Below are 21,999 nucleotides of genomic sequence, written 5' to 3' on the forward strand. Positions count from 1 at the left end.
TTTTGAGAACAAAAACAGATGCATTACACGGGGTTCACCATTCGTTTTTTTTCCCCGGACATATTTTTTTAAAGTTAAATTTTTGTGTTAGATAGACTTTGGCTCTCGCCATCCTGTGGGCCTTCGTCCAACCCATCTTACGTTTGGACAAGCCCACAATGGAGGCGACCAGGTGGTGAGGGACGGGGCTAGACATATCTGAAACGGAACTTCTCCTCGAATGATTCCTGAGGAGTTGTTCGCCCCACAGCAATAGGCTGATATATTGTACTATTTTTTTAGCAAATATTTTCTTAGATGTCCTCTTTTCTTATGATTTGATTACAGTAACCCTACCATAAAACCCATGTTTTTCTTTATATACTATTGCTTGATTTTCTAACATTATCGTGAATATTAATTGTGCGCATATGAAACAGTTACAACTACAACATCGAAAACTTTTAAAGTGAATAGGAAATTCATTCCGATCTAATCGAAATGTTCGGCAGGAATTTGCGAAATAATAGCCATATATGCGATAACAATACTAAACAAACTTAGTATAAGATTATTATTAATCTCAACGAAACCGAAAACAGTCAAAACGGGAGGGTGCAGTCTCATTCTATCAAGTATTAAGTCGACGAAGTTAGAAAGATCTGTTGCAGCATTCTGCTTTAGGGAATATTTTCTCAGTGAAGGTATCAAAGATCTACTATTTTCGGATAGGGTATCACCCGCAAAACATTGAACCACGAAAGCAAAGATGCTGAACAGGGCGGGAACGAAATATATTCCCCAATCGATAACGAAATTGACTTTCGAATAAGTGGTAATGAAATTGTGAGCTAAAGAGAAAACCATGGACAAATTGACGATCAACCAAATCATAGATGGGTAACTTAAGATGTTATCGATGACTTTAACCAACTCACAGAGATGGCAATAGAAAGAAAACGATTGCTGTGTATGCTCCTTTTGAGATGATAGTTTGATCTTTATAGATCGAATTGTTAGGCGTGAATGACTCGAAAATAAACACGACAAGAACAAAGTGATCAAAGAGTAGAAGGCAACGACGTAATAAAGAGGCATGAGAACAACTACGCCAGCTACTACCATGAGTACGAAAATCAACGCGGATATCCAAACATTCACCTCGCTCACTCCGAGTGCATAACCCTTAATAACCGATCTGAATCCATAAAACTTTACCAAAATTAAACTCGCGGATAAATATGCCAACAATAATAAAATCCCCGAAATTGTGAGGACTAAGCTCCATCGTCTGATGTATTTGATTCCCTGTTTATCGGGTACGATCAGGTATGAATGTTTATCGAGCGAATCAAGGATTTCAGCCGCCAAATATCTCATTTTGCGATGGCTGTAGATTGCAGATCCCACGTAAAGGCTGCAAAGTACATTTCGGAGTAATGAAGGGGTAACGTTATGAATGAATATAACATACACGTCATTGATCATGACGCATAGAACGGTAGCATTGATCAATTTAATGAGAAAACATTCCCAACGCGACGGTGCGGATCGGTGATCCGTACTGATTCCAAGTAAGTGTAACATTACCAAAAGCGATCCAAATACGTAACGAGCGTGCGATTGCTGCCCGCTGTTACAAAGTTGTTGAACTTGTATGGCATCTTCACAGTAGCATTCCCCTAAAACTTCTTCGCAGATTCCATTTTTATTGTTGCGCCGGTTCTTTGATTGGCTGACCATTCTCCGATTCTGTTAAAAACAAAATATATTGTTTATTTTGAATTTTATTACATATAACTTACATTAATAGCGATTATTACTGTAAAATTAAATGTTTAAAATGGCGTTAGCGACTGGTACAAAGCGACAACACGCGCTATGCGTCGCGTTTAGCGTGTTCAAAATATTAAAAAATAACTGATTTTTTTCATATTTTAAAACAAATATGCTCTTGGCATCTAATAATTTTTATATAAAAAGAGCAATTAAAAAGCTCACAAACTTTACGTGGCGATCAAACACCGATCGCTTTGAATCTATCGCTAACGCTAGAACTCGTTCAAAATTTAAATTTTTTTTTTTCAAAAACTAAATCACGTGTAACTTTTACACTTCCTTAAATTTTATTTTATTCTACAAGTTAATAAAATGATAATAATTTTAATTATACAACAAATAAACTTCAGATTAATTAATGCTATTTTTATACACCAGATGGAAATAGCATCTGGGAATTTAAATTTTTAAAATTATAAATCATAAATCTTTAAATATATTTATACGAACAAGTTTAAAAACTTTTAACTTTATAATAATTTTATTATCATTTTTTTAATAATAAAATTATTTTTAATCTTTATAGACTGGTTTTCTATTGAATAAAATTAATAAAATTTAATTACATCCGATAGAATTAATTATAGAGAAAAATATTATTTAAAAAAATGAAAATTAAACGAATAATTCTATTAAAACTCCTTAAAAAAAGAAAATAATAACAATAATAAACTGTATTGATTAATCGATAGAAGCGCGTTAAATAAATATATTTAAAAATTACATAATTAATTTTAGAACAAAGCGGCGATAGAATTTTAAATTAATTAAGAACAATCGAGTTTATCAAACAAGAGATAACAATTACGGAATTAATTTTTCGAATAAAAATCCCTAAAGATATAAAATAACTTGAAAATTAAATTTATATTTGTTATTAAAAATTTTCATATTTATAAATTAAGTTTTAACTCACCAGTGATTATTTATTAAAATTTAAATTAACATTAACAAACGTCGTAAACGTAATTTGAAAACAAAAAAAAATTACGTAACTTAAAGTACGATTCTTACGCTCGTAGCGGACGTAAACGAAAATATTAATAAATAAAAATAAAATACGAATAATTGTTTTTAAATATAAAAATTAATATTCTGTTCATTAATTGTACTATTATTAAAATATTATTATTTTATTTTATTTTATTATAAATTTGAATTTTACAATACGTTAATTAACAAGTTTCATTGGTTAAGCTGTCAATAATCGATTATAAAAAAATGTTTGTATATTAATTAATTAATAATTTATTTTGAAATATTTTTACCAAAAATACTATATTTGTTAACGTACAAAATAATAATAATTAACTTTTGAAATTTGTGTAATAAAATAAGCATTTTTTTTTTTTTGTATTATCTATACACTTAATAAAAAAATATATTATAATTAAAAGTCTCTGTATAATTTTATATAAATATAAATACGTATATAATATATTTTTAATATTTAATTTATAATTTTTATTTTAAAATATTGATTTTACAAATTAAGATTTGATTTTTTTTCGAATAACATTCCACTCATAGATGGCGCCGTGAGTATATAAAAATTTAAATGTTAAAAATTAAATATATTTTTTATTGTTGAATTATACTTTTAATAGTAATGATTGCGTATTATATTTTATGTTATAAAATATTTTTATTTAGTTAATAAATTACTGCAACGAAAATTATTGATTTGTCTCTGATGTAATATTCATAGATATCAATTTTTTCCTTATAGTCTGTGTACTGTATTTTACATATTATATTGTTATATAATATACATTTATAATATGTATAAGCTGTATATAATATATTATACACAGTTTTTATGCAATTATTTACTGTTAACAACAGTGCTCATAGCACCCTTTTTCACTTAGCATCTCTCCAGTCCTCTTCACTATGTCTCAGTTTACAAAAGAGATACCAAAGAACTGGAAGCAGATTTTATAATATAAAATAATAATTTGCCTATCTTAATCATTCGAAAACATTCGCAAATTATAGAATTGTTATTGGGCTGCAATTTGAAAGAATTGTAGACCTGTAAATTCCCACTGTCGCCGTTTGTCCGTCTGTCCGTCTGTCTTTCCTTAATATCGAGAACGGATTCAGTTAGGTGAAAGACGAGAGCAGATATGGAAACATCAGGGGCAGAAACCCCCGATTAACTATATATGAACTTTTGGTTTGGACCGGAAGTTGCGTTATTTCAATTCAAAACTCCTCTCCGCCAAAGGTGTTAGACAGATGACCGGCACGACTCTAATGTTAAAGGCAAAGTATGACGTACAGGGGCAAGCCACTACTAATTTGAAGTGGCGAGCATACGTTTTAAATTAAATAAATTAAAAATATGGTTAAAAATTGCAATCCGGTATTGTGACGATGTCACAATAAAATAATTGCTCGTTTATATTGTATTTTCTCTACTATTAGTCTCTTATTTTGTTACCCACGTGTCCATCGCTCAGTTGACAGTGTCCATACTAGAATTTAGTATTAGTTAGGATTCTAGGCCTTGTACAATATTGTAATACGGGATTTATATAACAGCTTATAAACTTGTATAAAAGTGGCCTCACTAGTTCGTACTTATCTACGGCCTCGTATTGCTTTAAACTTCCATTTTTGTTTAAAAGTAACTTCAATTCTATCTGAAATTAAAGAAAATAAATAATTATTAATTAGATAATATAAATTTAAATATATATGAGATAGCCCAAAAATAAGTTAACCGAAAACATCGAAGAATTGATTGATGAAAGCTTTTGTACACTTCAAAACAATACCATTTTGTACAGAAATAACACTGTAAATTGTGTATTTGAAGCAATTTTTATCAACTTTATCAATAAAAATTATATTGAAGCTAGCTGTAGAACGATTAACTGACTTTTGGACCATCCTGTATTTTTATATTTGTGTATTATAATTATAAAATATTGTATTATTTAACTGTTTAAACAGGTCATTAGCTATGTTCTTTTTAGTTTCGGAACAATTTTAAGCTCTTATTTCAGTGAACAAACTAATTAAACAAGAAGGTAGGTGCAAAGTGTGTATTGGGCCTGCATTTATGACGTAAATTATTGTTCGTAAATTAGAATAAGAGAGAAAGAAATTATAATTAAATAGATCAAAAACAGTTAAATACTGTTTCTAATAAAAGTTTTTACTTGTAGTAACGTACAATAAGTTATTGCACTTTAAAAATGGCCTTCATTTACTGCCTAATTAATTGGAAATGATAAACAAATAGCGATAGGCGTTAGTGTACGAGATAAAGATCGTGTTGTGAGTGGTCGAATATATCTTCGAGCGATCACAGCGGGATTAACGCGATTGACAAATATAAGAAAAATGATTATGTTACAAGAAACTTATTTATTCTTCATAAGAAATTCATTAAATTCCTCATAAATAAGCAGATATAGAATGGCCTCTGTGTTCGAAGCCATACGGCTCTGGCTCCCTAAACACAGGCCTAAAATTTAGTTTTTTTTATGTAAAAAAATATAATATTAATTAAAATTTCTCTTAATAAGCGACCAAAAAATCCGTTTTGTTGTATAATATAGGCCTATATATATTTAGGGCTTTCGAAGAGGTGAGGCCTCGCACCTGTGATGAGACTTCGATCTCTGCCAGTTCTGTAATTTTCTAACATATTTTAAATAAGAAAATAGAGAATAAAATTTTAAAAAATTATATTATTTTCTAGAATTTTTTTTAGTATAAGATCTCGATATTTTCTCACTTCTTCCAAATCCTATCTGAAATATCATTTGTAATATCGTTTTAACGACAGCATCCATCACGATATTTCTCATATATCTTTGGTCAATTCATGCAGTTTAAGAAAAATATACAGGAATTTTTTTAAATCTCCTGATACTTATTAAATTTCTTTCAATTCGTAGTCACGTTCTATCGAAATTCTTCCAATTTGTTTTTTTTTTTTATCGCTTCGAAATTAAGTGTATCATGATATTGATAACTATAAATATTGTAGGTGTAACTATACTGTATATAAGTAACTAAAAATTATACTTGCACTCGATATTCCAACAGTGGGAAGTCTCTTGTAACTAGATCGCATCTCATTCTACTTGTTATACAACGAGTTACATAAGTGCATACATTCAGTATTCCTGCGTTAAAAATATAGCCTATACATAAATTATAATTAGATAGGCCTTTTTTTTGAAAAACGTAAAGAAAATATAACAAAAATTAATATATTCAGATGTTTTAGAAGCTCTAGAAAGCTCAAATTCCACTACTAATAGATGCTCTAGAAGTCGCAAAACGCTGCACGACTATCAGAGCATATCTCAAAATGGCGACCCGCGGGCCTCGATGATTCATTCTCTAAAAATCAATGTCTCTAACATCTTGCGGAGATTAAAACAGAAAAAAAAATTCTGTTTTAATCTCCGTAAAGGCCTGGCAACAGAAGGGTTTGTTAGAGCCTTGTTTTTTTTTAGTTTACTTTATGTTTTGGTTTACCGAATAATAATGAATAAGGCCCGCGTATGATGTACAATTATTTGACCGATTTTCTGCTGCGTTTGAGTTTGAAATCCATGATCTACAGCATTCTAGAGCTTCCAGAGTATCTTGATAGCATACAACAACTTAACTTAGCCTCTAACTATGACTTATGCTTCGTTTCTACGTCACCAGAAACCAGAGACATCAGCGGGTCCGTCGAAGGTTTGTATACATTAATTTATAGGGAATGAAAACCACTAAGAGCCACTAAGTATTAATTTCTTAAAACGATATTGACCAAGAGATTAGCCAAAATGTTCTGTAAAACAGAATTTCTTAGCGAATTCGCGTAGAAAAAACAAGCAAAAATGGATGTCCGTGCGTTGATAATGCATATCTTGCCAATATGAAATTTCTCGCTTATTAAGGCAAAGTTTAAAAAGTTAGTCGTAAATGTATTCTTTCATCCTCTTCTTCCGCCATTTAATTTGAAAACTTTAAATTGTCTATCAGTGTTGCCAGCAATTTAAAAAAAATTACGTCACCAAAATATCACTTTCCGATTGGTGCGTTTTAAAAACGGAACGGAAAAATAGAAATATTTTTAATCCGAAATTTATAGAACAGAAAGTGACGTTACGCTTGTTTTTCTAGTCTTTTTTTTTTTATTGTAGAATATTTTCTGGTAATGTGATTACCCTTAAACTTAATTAATAATTTTATTTATTAAAATTCAAATGTTTCATTAATCAAATGAAAATAATCTTATGGATTTTTCTTTTTTGTGTGTGTGTTAAAATTGCAGAAATTTATCTATTTATAAGTAAATTTGTTCATAAAATTCACGTTTATTGCTTATTCACTTCTAAACTTGTGGAGTGCTTGAGAAGATTTGATTTGATTGAATAAGGCAACGCAACACATGGGCAATCTGCCAAAGGAGAAGATGCTTTCCGGAAGACTTTCTATGGGGATTTTACCCTATTTAGGTGTTAGACACGTGAAAAAACGCGGAAAACTCCACGTGGCCAGCCTGTTGGTCAGGAGCGAACCCGCGACCAACTATCAAGCATTCGATGTTTTATTTATTTTTATTTTTCACTCTGCCTTGGCGAGCTCAAAATATGAAGTTGTTCATTGTTCATTTTGTTTTTTTTTTCCACGTGTTATTCAAATTTACAGTCCTGTGGTATATTAAAACATTAATAAAATTATCTATACGCACCATTTTAGTAAATGTACTCAGATTAAACGATGAGTTGTTTTCTACTTTCATCATCTAACTTGTAAGCATGTGTTTATAGTTGATTTTCATAGTTTATAATATCACACCAGCTTGAACTTGTAGTTCCTTCTAATATTCTTTAAAGCAGAAATGAAATTAATGAAAATGAATATTTTTTTTTAATTACTAATTAGGGCAATTTCAATGAGTTTCTAAATCAATGAATAGCGTGCTCCTTAGATCATATTTTACTAATATAAGGACTAAGAGATGTGAAATGAGAAAAGGCCCAACATACAGAGCTTCACATCTCTCCTAAAGACAAAAATATTATATATAAAATGGAATTTCTGACTCATTTATCAAAATAAACTAACTTTTTGAGGCCTTACCATGTTCGGATCCGAGCCATATGACTCTATTTATGCCTATTTATTGCGTGTTTCGCATCTTTAAAATTAATTTATTAAATTAATATAGGCCTATATATATATATATATTTGACCCAATTAATTTAAAATTATCCTGTATATTATCCATATAAATTATATTAATTAAAATGCCGCAAAGATTGATGATTTTTGCAATTAATTCGCATAGCGCATTAACTCATGGCTTTCTAGAAAAAAGATAGGGAAAAAAATAATATATATATTCATCCAGTGGAAATTTGAGAAAAGAAACAATCGAAATTTGATAAACCAAAAATCATTTGGCAAAAACTGATCTAAAGCCGACTACGTTGAAAAGAAATCAAAGAGGGGGGCAGAAAGTGAGAAGAGAGAAGAGGAGGAGGAGGAGGAGGTGGTGGTGGAGGGGAGGAAAAAAAAACAGTTTGCTTTTCCGATATCTTGCTGCCAATTCCCCATCCGAACCATTACTGAAGCTATTAATCAATAGGAGGTAACAAAGGAGGCATTCCCGGAAGGCGATCTCCCTGCAGCAGCAAGAGAAGTGATTAAAATGTAATCCTTGCCACTTATCGGTCGGCCATTGTTTGAAGATTGAACAATAGAAATCGGTCTTTAAAATTCATTAGGTGCAAGATTTGTGGCGTCCGATCGATTAGATGACAAGGCGTTGAAAATGTCGTTGGCTGTTAATTAAACATTTACAGACAAGTAATTAACAAATACAAGACTAAAGAGTATTGGAATGTAATCGCTGCCTGTAATTATTACCTGTTTATTTCGCTTTATGAACACAAGAAATATATTACCTCTCATTTTCTATAGAAATTTTTATTATTTTTAATTTTTTTTATTGCCATATTAATATCATAAATATCCATAGAAGGGTCATAAATATGTCTTATCTTATTGGTTAAAATTATTTTTATATATGAATTTCTCTTTGTAATCTCTTTAACATATTTCTTCATTAAAACGTGTTAGAGAGATCATTTGGTAAGGGGAATTTGTGAAATTATCATAAATTGATTGAAGTATATTGAATCTTTCTCTTGAAAACTTTTTAATTTATGCCTTATAATAAGTTTATTTACCAAACTTGGATTAGAAAACATGTAAAAAATACTTTAAACACTCTTCTGATGTTTGGTTGAGGATCATTATCCAACTCTTCTCCCTCACTTAAAAAAATATAATATACCTTTTCAGCTTAAAAATAATTTAAAAGAATAAAATGTTGTTTCAAAAATAAATTAACTTTATTTTCTTTTAATTATTTTCTCTGGTAGCAACTATAGTTATTAAAAAAAAAACACGTAAAAGAAGCGTTACGTGATCTTATCTATGGTTCATTGTAAGCATAATCCAACTCTGTTCAGCATTAAAAAATAAAAAAAATAAAAATAGTTTGTCAGCTCCCAAATAACTGAAAACTTTTCTATACTTTTTATTATTTTAAACAAAAATTAATTTATTATTTCTCTTATTTTCCCCATAATAATAGCTACAATACCAGTATATTAAAGAAACTTTGAATCTTCTGAGGATGTTCATCCAACTTATTCTTCCTTATTAAAAAATTAAAATTTATCATCTTAACTTCAAAATAATTAAAAATTTTACATTCTTTTTTATTGTTTTAAAGAGAAATTAAGCATATTTTTCTTCTCTTTTACTTACTTTTTATAATATTGATATTTGTTTGGATCTATAACCACAGTCTCAAAGCATTGTTAAACACAGAGAAATTTTACTAATTAATGCAATTCTGAGTTAAATAATTTGGAAAATTTTTTAATTGCATACTGAAATAGGAAAGTTTTTTTTTTTTACAGAGAAACGAATATGAAGTTTGAGGGCAGACACACAGTTTGACAAAAATTTATCTTGTCTATTTATAGCCGCTATCTCGAAGATGCACTCGATATTTCTAGCGAGATATCAAACTCCAAGTTTTATTAGAGGAACCACAAGCGCGTGTAATATCTTATGTTTTTTTTTTTTTTAAATGAATTTTCTCTCGATAGATGGCATTCTCGCTTCACCCTCTGAATAAAAATTTTTATTATAATTAAAGCACAAGATTAATTTTCATTTAAAAAAATAATAACAATAAATTTTTATTTAGAAATTAGGTTTATTAAATTAAAAAAAAACACGCTAAGCTTTTATACAAATATAATTTCTTATCGTAGTCGATAATTTATTACTTTGGTAGAGAAAATAAACGAGGCTAAATTCTCGGTAATTAATTTAATTACGGAATTCCCAACGTTAAATTAATAACTTCTCTTTAAAAAAAAAAAATAGGAAGAGCCAGAAAGAAATATACCAAAAACTGGCGATAAACAAACAGAAATGAGGCGGGAGAAATATCTCTTCAAATGTCAAAAATATCGAGTAATAGCGCCCATCCGACAATGGTTAACGATTTGGGAGTATGTAAAAATCGGAGTTTTTCCGTTAAAAAACCGTTTGGAGGGGGGAAAAAAGAAGAGATTTCCGAACAGAAGGGAAAAAAGAGTTCGTCTATGATCGAAGCGTCGGTCATACATCAGGCGATCAACGAGGCAATAAAGCCTTATCACCAACTTTGACTGCAAACTTCCACGTCTAACACAGATCGTTAAAGAAAATTTCTCGTTATTACTGTTTTCCCGTCATTAATTCTACCAATCTATTACTATCACTGATAATTTCCAGTAATGGCTACAAATAATCCATTTTATCACTGTCTAAAATCAATTATCTGCTGTGGGAATGTAAAAGAAAGCAAAAGGAAGGAGAAGCGGAAAAAAAGTTCTCTCTCTTTTTAAAAAAAAAAAAAAAATGACGCAGGTTTAAAATTTTTTAATGTTTCCCCAGTCACGATAATGTTACGATTAACAGAAAACCATCAGTTACTTTAACATTAATTTTAAATGCGCCATTTTTGCGATTTTTTTTCATCCCCCTTTTTAACTTACCATTTTTGGTAAATTCTTGGATGAGTGCCAAGGAAGGTACAAAACGTCTGACCAATCGAGATGCTGATTTCAAATTTAAACCACACCCTTGTGGATTGATTCGTCGACTTCCGGTACGGCTCCACCCATGTATAAACGTCACGGACGAGAGGGAAATGCCTGATTACTTCGCACCACTGACAATTGTCGTCATTAGGAGAACGATTTAGACAATCGAAACGTGAGTTAATGTCGCAATTAGTGCAGATATCCTCTCTTACATTCATTATATCCTCAAACAGGAAACGTATCCGAAGATCCGAATAGGATATCTTTACCTAGAAAATTATTTGTCTACTCAATAAGTAAAGTCACCCGAGCTATATTATTTGCATTAAAGTATACTTATTTCTTAATAAATAGCCCTATTTAATTAATTATAATGGTTAAATCACTTAATTATTAGCGATTGGCTGATTTAAATTCAAAAATAACCGTCGTCCAATGAAACTGATTATTATCGAAATTTAAATTTAAAAATAGAGAAAGGAATTGATTTAAAACGGAATTTTTTCTTTAAAATTAATTCTTTGCATTCGAAATTACTGTAATTATTTAATAAAATTAATTTTTTTTAAAATTATAATTAATTTTTTCGGGAAATTTTTTTGGGAGAGAAAATTCCGGAAATTTGCAGGAAAAAAATAACGATTGAATAATTAATAAGTGTTAAAATAATAACGAGTAAATCATAAAGAGTAAACAAAACGAAGATAAAAAAAATTATTTATAAGCCAAAAAGCAAGCCAGATGATCCTATAGGATATGTTTTTCCTCAACCCCAGCCATTAATTGCAACTATATCCGGACTGCTGGCAAATCACTGCTACTAGATATCGAGCAAGCAGTCACTCGAAGTGGTGACGCGTGAAAAACATTAGCTGCTTGTCGCGACAGCAAAAATGACGACCTGTCACTAGGTGGCGTTGTATCCGTCACCTCGTTACCAGGTTATTTCAACGGAACCGATAAGGAGCACCCGAAAGCCATTATACAATTCATCCCTAGAGTGATAAGCGTTTAACTCGGCAATTTCCTCTCCTTAATGGAGTTTTATGACTCTATGGCAGAAACTCATGCACCAGTCATCTTTCTTCTGGAAGTACAGTTGATAAGGCTTTGTGGGTATAGAAGTCTAGTTTTCGACGCTACAGATAGCTCGGAACGGAACCGACCTTTCTCATCTAAAAGAACTTTCCTTCTAATTAACTCAGTTGACAAAGAAAAGCTCTTTTGATATAATCCCGTTCAAAGTAAAAGTTTTGAACAATACATCTTAGTTTTAACATAACCACGAGTTTACTCGATAAAAATGATTTACTATATCAAATTTATAGGCAATTAATTTTATTTGTTCCTCTACATAACAAGCTAATCGGAAGCGGATATTCCATACTTTGTCTGCGTTGATGTGGGCGATCGCATGTTAATTGAAAATAATTTTCATTAAGCGCCGCCCATTTGGGTTAATTGCCACCATTCTATTGAAAAGGCAACCAATTGCAAATCAAATGGCCTATTACCGAGAATATTGTTTGCCAGAAATCAAATTAACACCTGCTTGTTTAATTATTTTTTGGTTTTTGCTTAATGGCGGCCCATCTGAGCAACGTTTTGTAACCGATCCAGGTTTAGTTAATGTAATTACTTCAATGTAAATTGATAAGTGGGGTCGATATTTTAATTAGGATTGTTTATCTACAGGGAAAATGCTTGTGGATGATGTTTTGTTATCTGTTTCCGTGCAATTCTGCTTCGTGGTGCGGACCAGAGTAGAAATTCAACGCTAATCGTTGCTTTCGAGATTTTTTTTTTCTTCTTTTTTCAATTTTATTTTTACTCCCTTCGTCGTATGTTCTTGCACTCTCGATTGTTTATCGTCAAGGCAGAAATTAGCGCTGTCTTTATCTTTCTACGGATTTGTTCTTTCAAGCATACTCTGTTTATTCACAGAACTTTAGCATTTAATCCGGCCGCTTCCATAAATTAACCATAATTTATTGACTGCGTATTATGAAAATAAATAGGATTTAATGGAGATTTTTAAAAATTATTTAATTGAATATGTTTAAATTTATATGACAAAATATAATTGAAGATTTAGAGAGTTTCCATAGTTTTCTTTCAAAACTTTATTTTTAATTTTACTTTCCCGGTTGTTATAAAAAGAAGAGAAAGTAGGGCGATCAGTCAAAAACTAATCCCCAGATTTTACATTTTTGGACTCGAGGAACCTTTAAATGTTCAGAAATGCAAAAACACGGGGGGTTTTTCTGTATATATGAATGCTAATAGGCCTATGAGTGTGGATAACATGATTTTTTTTTCTCACTTTAAAGCTTAATAACTCATGTGTCTTTTCTCTAAATTTTCTGAAATTTTGCAAGGAGTTTTATGTATTACGGCAAAGTGTCTTTAGAAATTTTCATGAAAATCAAACTATTAGTTCGAGAGATATGGCTTACATATATTTCCTTAATATCTCCCGAACCAATTTGAAGACTTGAAGATAATGGCGGCAATTAATTAGGAGATGAAAACAAATGAAGAATGCCAGGAAAGTCCACCAACTTTTTATTGATTAACAAGTTTTTATTGATTAAATAAATAAAAATTAAATATTTTCGAATTCTTTTCACATAAACTCTAAACAAACTGCACTAACTTAACTGAGTGAATTTACAAGAAATTAGAACATTCTACGCTATTTTAGATAATTAAATGCTGTTGTACAATTATAATTATTTATCTTTTTAATTTTAATTACGAATTTAATTATCCTAACACACAATTTAACATCATTCAAATCAAATTAATTTACAAGTCAACCCTCTCGTTACTTCTGGGTCTTACTTTAAACACTGTTTTAAATGTGTAATACAATTAAACCTGTCCAAACCGGAAAAAATATTCGTTACCGCGCGATTCCGGCTTACACAGGTTTTACTGTACTTCATTAAATTAATGAATTAAGAAAATTTTAAGGACTAATTTATATACAGTCGACCCCCCTATAACACTGTTGATAATTCCGTTTTATATAAATTCCATGTAGTACGAGTCACTTAGATTTTACAAATACGTGTGCCGGGCTGTGAACGGCTCACGTATTTGTAAAATCTAAGTGACTCGTACAACATGGAATTCATATAAAACGGAATTATCTACAGTGTTATAGGGGGGTCGACTGTATATATACAGGGTCGACTGTATATAATAAATATACTTTTACACAATCGTAATTTAAACTCGTAAAACAAGTTTAAAAAAACAGAGTTAATCTCATTATACGTTCGTGCGAAATGTAATTAATGATCATGTTGAAACATGGACGAAAATTATAATACAATAGTACATTTACTTATCTCAAATAGAAATAAAAAAAAATGTCTCCTTTCGTTACTTCAGATGAACTTACGTGAATTCAAACAGTATAAAAATTTTTAATGAGTTTATTTACACCGAGTTTCTTACTCGATAGCTTTTTAATTCACTTTTATCAAATTATCTTATCAGAAAAATAATGCTATTATATAAAAGTATCCTAACAAGAAAACAAATTGTTAAAGAGACTTCACTATTTTTTTATTTTTTCGTCGTAGGCATGACACTACCCACTCATAAATAATCATAGATGTTAATATACAGTAGTTTCCTGATATTATCTTCCTTTATTGAGGATGTTATAATTAGTCTATCGCTTCCAGTAGATAAAATATTTTTTAAGAATTCGTAATTTACATTTAGTGTAGGCCTATACATTTAATAATAAAAGACTAGGTTTAAAGATTTAATACTCCGTAATGAATAAACGGAGTTGCCCAAAACTCAGTTAACCGTTGTAAAGCTCTTTAATGCTCACAAACGTTAGAAGAATTGTTTAATACTCAAATTACAAGGCGTTTTAACAAATTCAATTTACGTTTTTTTTAGATTTTTTATTTGAAAGGCCATTTTAGGACCCTTTTTTTAAGCCCGAAATGGAGCGACCGGGTCTTGAAGAACGAGACTCAGATCACCAGAGGCTTTTCGATCGTCCGGATTCGAACCCGAGTCCCCCAGAGAGGTAGGTTTATGCTTTAAACCGCCTCTACTAATCCGGCCGGATTTACAAGCGTAACAAGAAAACACTAAACAATGCCTTGTTAACCGACTTTTGGACCTTTCTGTTCATTTAGCCGATAATTTATTATATATTATCACTTTTTTATATTACATTGAATGCATTAAATTTTAATAATTATAATTTATTAATGGTTGAATTACGGATTGAAGGCAGAGCTGGTAGATTTTATCTAAATTTATGAATTAAATCCTTCGTATAAATTTGATAGTTATTAATTATAGACAATTAATATTCTATTAATCTAACTATTAAATAATATAAGCGGTTAATTTTTTTTAAATAAAACATAAAAACATGAATTTTTTCTTATTATTGTCTGTGATTAATGTATTATTTTAATAAACCAAAAAATCTATGAGGCATTATCCTACGCGGGCCCTATTGCAAGAGGGCCACAAGGGCCATTTAGTCTAGTCCCCATATTTACAGGCGCTTTACAATCGTTACAAATTATTGCATTATGTTTCTTACAAGCTAAAAAAAAAAAAAACCTTGACTTCATGTGAGGCCTTGTGATTGTCATTAAGATCCTTAGAAGTTTTTATATAGTTTGACTTCGATATATCGGGCCCCATCCCTCGCCATCTTATGCCACATCGTGAGCCTGATTGAGCCCATAGTAGGCATTAAAAAACTTTGGCTAGATGCAGGGCATAAAGAGTTAAGGGAGAAAATTTGAAAAAGCTTTACAGTATACAACTTGATTGGCTTATGAAAATTTGACAGTAGAAAAACCACTTACTCTATGATAATAATAATAATAATTTGAAGTTTATTGATATGAATCTATTGAAAGAAGGATGGCGTGAACTAATTGAATAACGTCGTGTTATGCCTCAAGCTAGAATAAATTAACTTAAAAAAAAAATAGTTTATGGAATTTAAATTTTCTTTATTTATATTCATATTCATATTATTATTATTATTACTTTTAATATTTCGTAAATAAATTAGTTTAAAATCCTAAAACTTTTAAACTTTTTATGGGGAAAAAAAGCGGTCAGACATACACAATCATAACGCGCACTAATTTCATTTAACAAAAAAGCAATTAAGCCTTCACAGAAGGGCTTCTTAATTGTTTTTTATTATTAATTTTTTATTTAAATTAATAAAAAAGAGCCATAATTTATAAAAAATTAATTAAGCCCAAATATGTTATTAAATTATAAAAAAATAGCATGCCTTAGTGTGGATATAGGGCTCTAATATTAAATCTATAAGAGGCCCTGCTAATAATAATAAATTTAAAAGTGAGGCCCTACATATACTAGCTTGTTTCACTTTTTTCAAGCTATATACAACGTGTAAAGCGTACTTATTTAATCCTTTCCAGCAAGAGGATTACAAGAAAGCATGAAAAAAATTGATTTTATGCATTCTAGAACTGTAAAAAAATTACAAATAATGTTAAATTTGTGTTTTTTAAGAGTCAAATAAGGTTTAAAACTTGTTTTTTTAAAATACAGCCTCTCATAAGAAAAGAATAGTGATTTTTTTTTCCTGTATTTTAAATAATTTTACAAAGTTTTAAGCACAGTTTTAAAAGTTTTAAGAGATTTTATAAAATATTAGACCGACATTGATATTATTCTTGAAAAAAAGAAAAATTCAAAAGCACAATACAGTTGAATATACCTAATCTAAAAATAGAAAAGATTAAAGATTATTCTTCTCTATTGCAAAGAATTGCCGATGGAATTAAACTAAGGAGTGGAATTGCCGCTCAAGTGTGGAAACGATTCCAGAAATCGAAAGAGGCAAAAGTGAAGCGCCGCCAAAGCAGCCAGAAATCATTTAAAGTACTTCCCCTTCTTGGCAGCGACATAACATACAATACACAACGGATCCCTATCGCTCCGTGAAAAGGGAGAAAATTCAATCTCGAGTGAAAATACCTTTTTTTCAAATATAGCCAGCGAAATTGTTATTGACGCTTCTTTGATCATTAAACCTCGAAATTGGTCATCGCCTTTTTTTATTTTTTATTTTTTTTTAAAAATAAAAAAAAATTATTTTTTATCATTTTTTAACGCGAGGGGGCAGCATTTGTTTATTTTTTTTATTAATCTTGTTTACTTAAGCCTAATATGTTATTGTTTATTTTGTTTAAATAAATTAATTGATGCTGCTGATAAGTAAAAGTTTTATTTTATTAATTCAATATTTTATTAAAGATTTTATTGTAATAAATAATATTTAATATTTCCAGTTATTTTTAAAGAACAGACTCGTTCTTTAATGATGGAGTCCCTAAATTAGGCCTAAATTACTTCAAAGGAAGAATGTAAGCATCACAATTTATTTATATGCCTATTTATATTTAAACTAATTATTACATTACATAACTACACTATTCAATTTATTTATGGTATGTAATAAGGGCCTTCGAGATCTTGTATGGTGCTAGGGGCAAAAAAAGCCATCTAAGAGGCAAAAGAATAGGCCCTTTTACCTCTTAGAAGGCCTTTTTGCCATTTTTTGAACAAATAAAACACCTATAATGTTTCTTATTAGTAAAAAGCAGTTTTTAAGATTTTTTGTGAGTAAAAATAACATTAATTTATAGGAGTAGGAACCATTATAAACCTCTAAGTTTTTTCCATACCCGGAAAAATCCCCATCTTCCCTTCTCGACGGCCCTTATATAATGTAGTCTATATTATTAAACAAAGATTAACACAAAGAAAAATAAACAACGAATATCAAACAAAATTACATTGACAATGTTTGTAGAGCTTAGTATAAACTATGATTATTCGTTCATGTGAATCATTATGCCTTATAAACTTATAATTGCTTTTACAAAATAATGCTTCAATTAAAAACAATATTAAAAATTCAAATGATTATCCTCAGCTAAAGAAATCTTTTGATTTTACTGATTTTTTTTTAAATTCTTGAAAAATTCTACATTGTAGTGCAAACTTCATGTGTTAGCTCTTATAAAACATTATTTTTTAATTATATATATATATATATATATAAATCTGAGCTAGGCAAACGTAGAGATTAACAAAGGTTTATGTTATCTTTGCTGCTCTTCATGACTCATAAGAGAATATAATCGAATATCTCAATTAAATCTCTGTATTTATATAGCATCCAAAATTACCTGTTAAAAACTTATAAGAAACCTAACTGATTCGTTGTATTTTTTACTTATTTGTATTTATTAGCAGATTTGTAATGTTTCAGAGCGGGGTTTTTTTTATTATTTTATTTTACTGTAATTTAACTTATATTAGATAATTAATACAATATTTTAAACAAAAAGCATTATTTTAAAATTTTATTTGAATTAAATGTGCATTCTCTTAGATAATAAAATATTTTAAATTAAAACTACTGTATTATTTTATATTATTCTATTCTAACTGTTAAACGATTAACTCGAACTTTTCTTCGATTAACTGGGAGAATAGCTATTTGACCGCATAGAATCATTGTTACTTCAATACTATTAAAATTCTCTTCAAATTCTTTACACTTAAGATCGTATTTTATAAGCTTCTGATTTCAGTACGTCTTTGTATTAAAGAATGATATTAAAATAATAAGGATAAAGAAGTAAGCTGAGCAATGTCATCAATACATAAGCATGTTTAGTAACTGATAAGAAAATGTCAAACATTAATTTAACATCGAGAATTTGTGCTTGAAAATCCATTAATTTTAAACTATTTAAAAACAATTACATCAGTAAAACATTAATTTAAAAGAATATATTATAGCTAATTAATTTTAATACAGGCTACAATAATTTAATAAAGATTCGTAATGTGGAAAAAAAAATAGAAGAAAGAAATTTATAATCTTAAATTAATTTCATCTTAGATTAATACATAAGAAATTCACAAATAAAATCTGATATAAAACTTATATTAAAAGTTGTCCAGATTATATTGATATAACTGCCCAAACATGAAGCAATGCATCACATATCTTAAGCCACTCTTTCACATCTCACTTCCTATTCGGCTTACTACAAACCCCTCTCTCACACAACTGGATCGTAATTCATTAAAAACAACAAAAGACGATTGCAATAACATCAACCTATTTAATAAATCACGTGGTCTCGTGACGTCACGCTGGCTACAATAATGTCAGTTTAGTGTTCTGGTTGCTGTCTAATTTTTGCCATAATGGCCGACCAGTGGGGGATATTCGTGCCTGAGCGTCACACGGTACCACCTACAGTGCAAGATATTATGTTTCCCGGCGACTGAGTGCGAATTAATGCGACTCTGAGGCAGTAATAAGTGCAGCTAGCCACAGAAAGATTAGGTTAGGGTATCTTAGCAGACGGTTACTTTGACACTATGGCTGTTCAGGTCAATTTGTTGTATTTAGAAAGAAGCTGGTGAGTCAACACCATTAGACCTATGGTGGTAGATAGGCTTGACGTATATTAAAATCTGCTGGATAGCTAAGTGATGCCACCTACGGTGATTGCCAATACCTGCTGGGTACCATATATGTGAGTCATAATTCCGTTAAAACCTGGTAAAGAAGGTGACCACAGCAAAGGAAATGCTGCATCGATTCGCTTATTCTTATTCAGACGGAGAATCGGTTATCGAGTTTGTAACAATTTCTGGATTGTTGATAACTTTTTCACAGTTTTCTTCCAATACTTTTTTTTTAACGTTTTTAAAATATTTAAAAATGTCAATACCTATAAATAAATTAACATCGTTTACGTAAAAATGTCTTGTCAAAAGTTTCGAACATTTGCTTCGCAGAAATTCCCTTCTCTGTAATCACTACTTTAGGCTGAAGCTCGGCTACATTCAATGACGACGAAAAATAAAACCTCGAATTAAATAGAAAACACTCAATTCTTAAGTCTCAGAAGCTTCCAATAAGGGAAAAAGTACTAATTAGCACCCATTTAAAATAACTTGTATATCTTAGTACTGTACAAACTGTAACTACTATTTTTAAAATATAAATAATCTAGGAACTACAGAAAGTGTAACTTTCCTTGTATCATAATTTAAATTTTTACACTACTGTGTTTTATTCTTAATAATCTACAATTTTGTGTTTATTTCCTATTACTAGAGAAAGCTAAGATAGTTGAAATCAATAAAGAATTTCTTATATTCGATTTAAGAGATGGTGATCAGTAATCAATTCCCCGTTTCATCTTGTTAGATGGACGATATAGAATTAAGGGATTTTTGGCCATATTAAGGGACGATTTTTCTTGGAGGATTCCGCTTGTCATGTGTAGACCGTATCCCAAAAGTGATCATTTCCTTTAATTTTGTCAAGATTAGAAATCGACTATTGTTATTTGTCTTCTCGGAATGACAGAAGTAAAAATTTCATATCAAATGATGTTTTAGTTTAATGCTGAATTAAACTTTTAAACTTTAAATTTTAATTATTTTCAGTACTGAATTACTCTATCGTATTACTCGTAAAACTGGTGTTTTTTACAAGACAATCTTAAGCTGATTTTAGATGCAACAATGTTGTTTCTATATCTCTTGAGATTTAATGTAGTTAACAAATATTTAAGTAATTATTAAATATTTAAATACATTTTGTGTGATAATATTTCATTAGATAACAGCTTCATATCTCCAGTTTAGTATAAAAATTTATAATTTGGTTAGAGAATTATATTTTATCCTTTTATAAGTATCGTTATGCAGGTAACATTCTGAAATATTATGTTAATGTGACAGAAATGATCGAAACAATTTATCTACATATTTCATTCAATAAAATGTTTAATTATAATAAATTTAAATGTTTGTTTTATGTAGTTTTGACTTTTTAATATCATATAAAAATATCAAAGTATAAATGAAAAATTACTTTTCAAATTCAATAAGTAAAGACTTTCATACAACGAAATTTCACGCAAAGAAAAAACACACAAGGTATTATTTTCCCGAACGGTAATTGTATTAAATTTGACACGTAAACCCATAAACACAATCTAAAACAGACATTGAAAGTCGAGTATTGTAAGTGTCCCTTCTTTTGTCACATACGAAGCATTGTAGAACTGTTGTCAATGAAGTCACTTTTTCCGCTCCAATAGTGCCGATGTGCGAAGTACACCCGTGACCGAAATGACAAAACCAACTAGTGTGTTTAAATAAATGAATAAGGAACTACAAGGACAGATGGTCATCGACAATAGCGAGACTTAGAGGACGACTGATGGCGTCTCCTTTCAATCTGCCGATAGCTAAAAGAGTATCCCCTCCCCCTTATGCGTGTCCAATAGTCTATTAGCCATTTAAAAGGTAACTGTCGGTTTGGCAAGTAATTTATCCCCTCTGTTGTCATACTTACCGATAGGAGACGACTTGAATGACATCATGCTTGGCCTGTGAACCGAAACCGAATTTGAACACCCGTATCTTATTGGTTGGTTGGGAATATCTTCTTGATGATAATTCTTATGTTATTTATTCTATTATTCTTCGTTTTAGATGTTAAAAATTATCATTTTTATATATTCAGAGGAACATTTTTTTTCAATGGATTTAATAATTTAACTTTGTTTTTATATATTTAAATTGTAATTCTTGGAAATTATGATTTACATTTAAAATATGTCTCCAGTTTAGTCCATTTTAGGAAAAATTGTTAGATGATTATCACAAAAATTCCTTCTTAATTTCTGAGTGAAGTTGCGTGTTTTGGTTGCCCCACCTAAGTGTCTGGAATTTGTTTCCAGTTAAGAAAACTAGTAGCTTAGCCGCAATAAAATATTTATTAATGAGGAAAAGAATTTTCTACGTTTGCTGATATCAACACTTGGAAGTTGTCAACTCAATTTTTATATTTAGGAAAAAAAAAGTGTAATTAGCTTTAATTACGAAGGGGATTTTGATGACATTGGAATGATGTATGACAATGTCAACGTTGTAAACACAAATGGCGTGTGTTGAGTTA

At 29.9% G+C, this 21,999-nt stretch overlaps 1 protein-coding gene and 1 long non-coding RNA gene across 10 annotated transcripts in view; one reads left to right on the top strand and one right to left on the bottom strand.

Annotated features, from left to right (window-relative positions):
• Nucleotides 1–273: 273 nt before the first annotated feature.
• The window catches only part of LOC111623621, a 37,345-nt gene continuing 15,619 nt past the window's right edge, over nucleotides 274–21,999 (bottom strand). For 3 of the 9 annotated variants that reach the window (XM_023366268.1, XM_023366266.1, XM_023366269.1), the window contains 2 exons: nucleotides 10,908–11,224; nucleotides 274–1,731 (listed from right to left, as the gene is read on the bottom strand). In XM_023366268.1, coding sequence (XP_023222036.1) covers nucleotides 472–1,731; nucleotides 10,908–10,910 — 1,263 coding nt within the window. In that variant the 5' untranslated portion in view covers nucleotides 10,911–11,224 and the 3' untranslated portion in view covers nucleotides 274–471. The other 6 variants (XM_023366270.1, XM_023366272.1, XM_023366265.1 and 3 more) reach the window with 6 other exon arrangements.
• Nucleotides 17,177–20,850, top strand: LOC111623627. Its single transcript, XR_002756459.1, has 3 exons — nucleotides 17,177–17,359; nucleotides 20,236–20,399; nucleotides 20,478–20,850. It is a non-coding gene; the product is annotated as an uncharacterized LOC111623627 (long non-coding RNA).

Source organism: Centruroides sculpturatus, unplaced genomic scaffold, assembly GCF_000671375.1.
Source record: "Centruroides sculpturatus isolate CEXI.00-Female unplaced genomic scaffold, Cexi_2.0 scaffold425, whole genome shotgun sequence".
NCBI lineage: Eukaryota > Metazoa > Arthropoda > Arachnida > Scorpiones > Buthidae > Centruroides > Centruroides sculpturatus.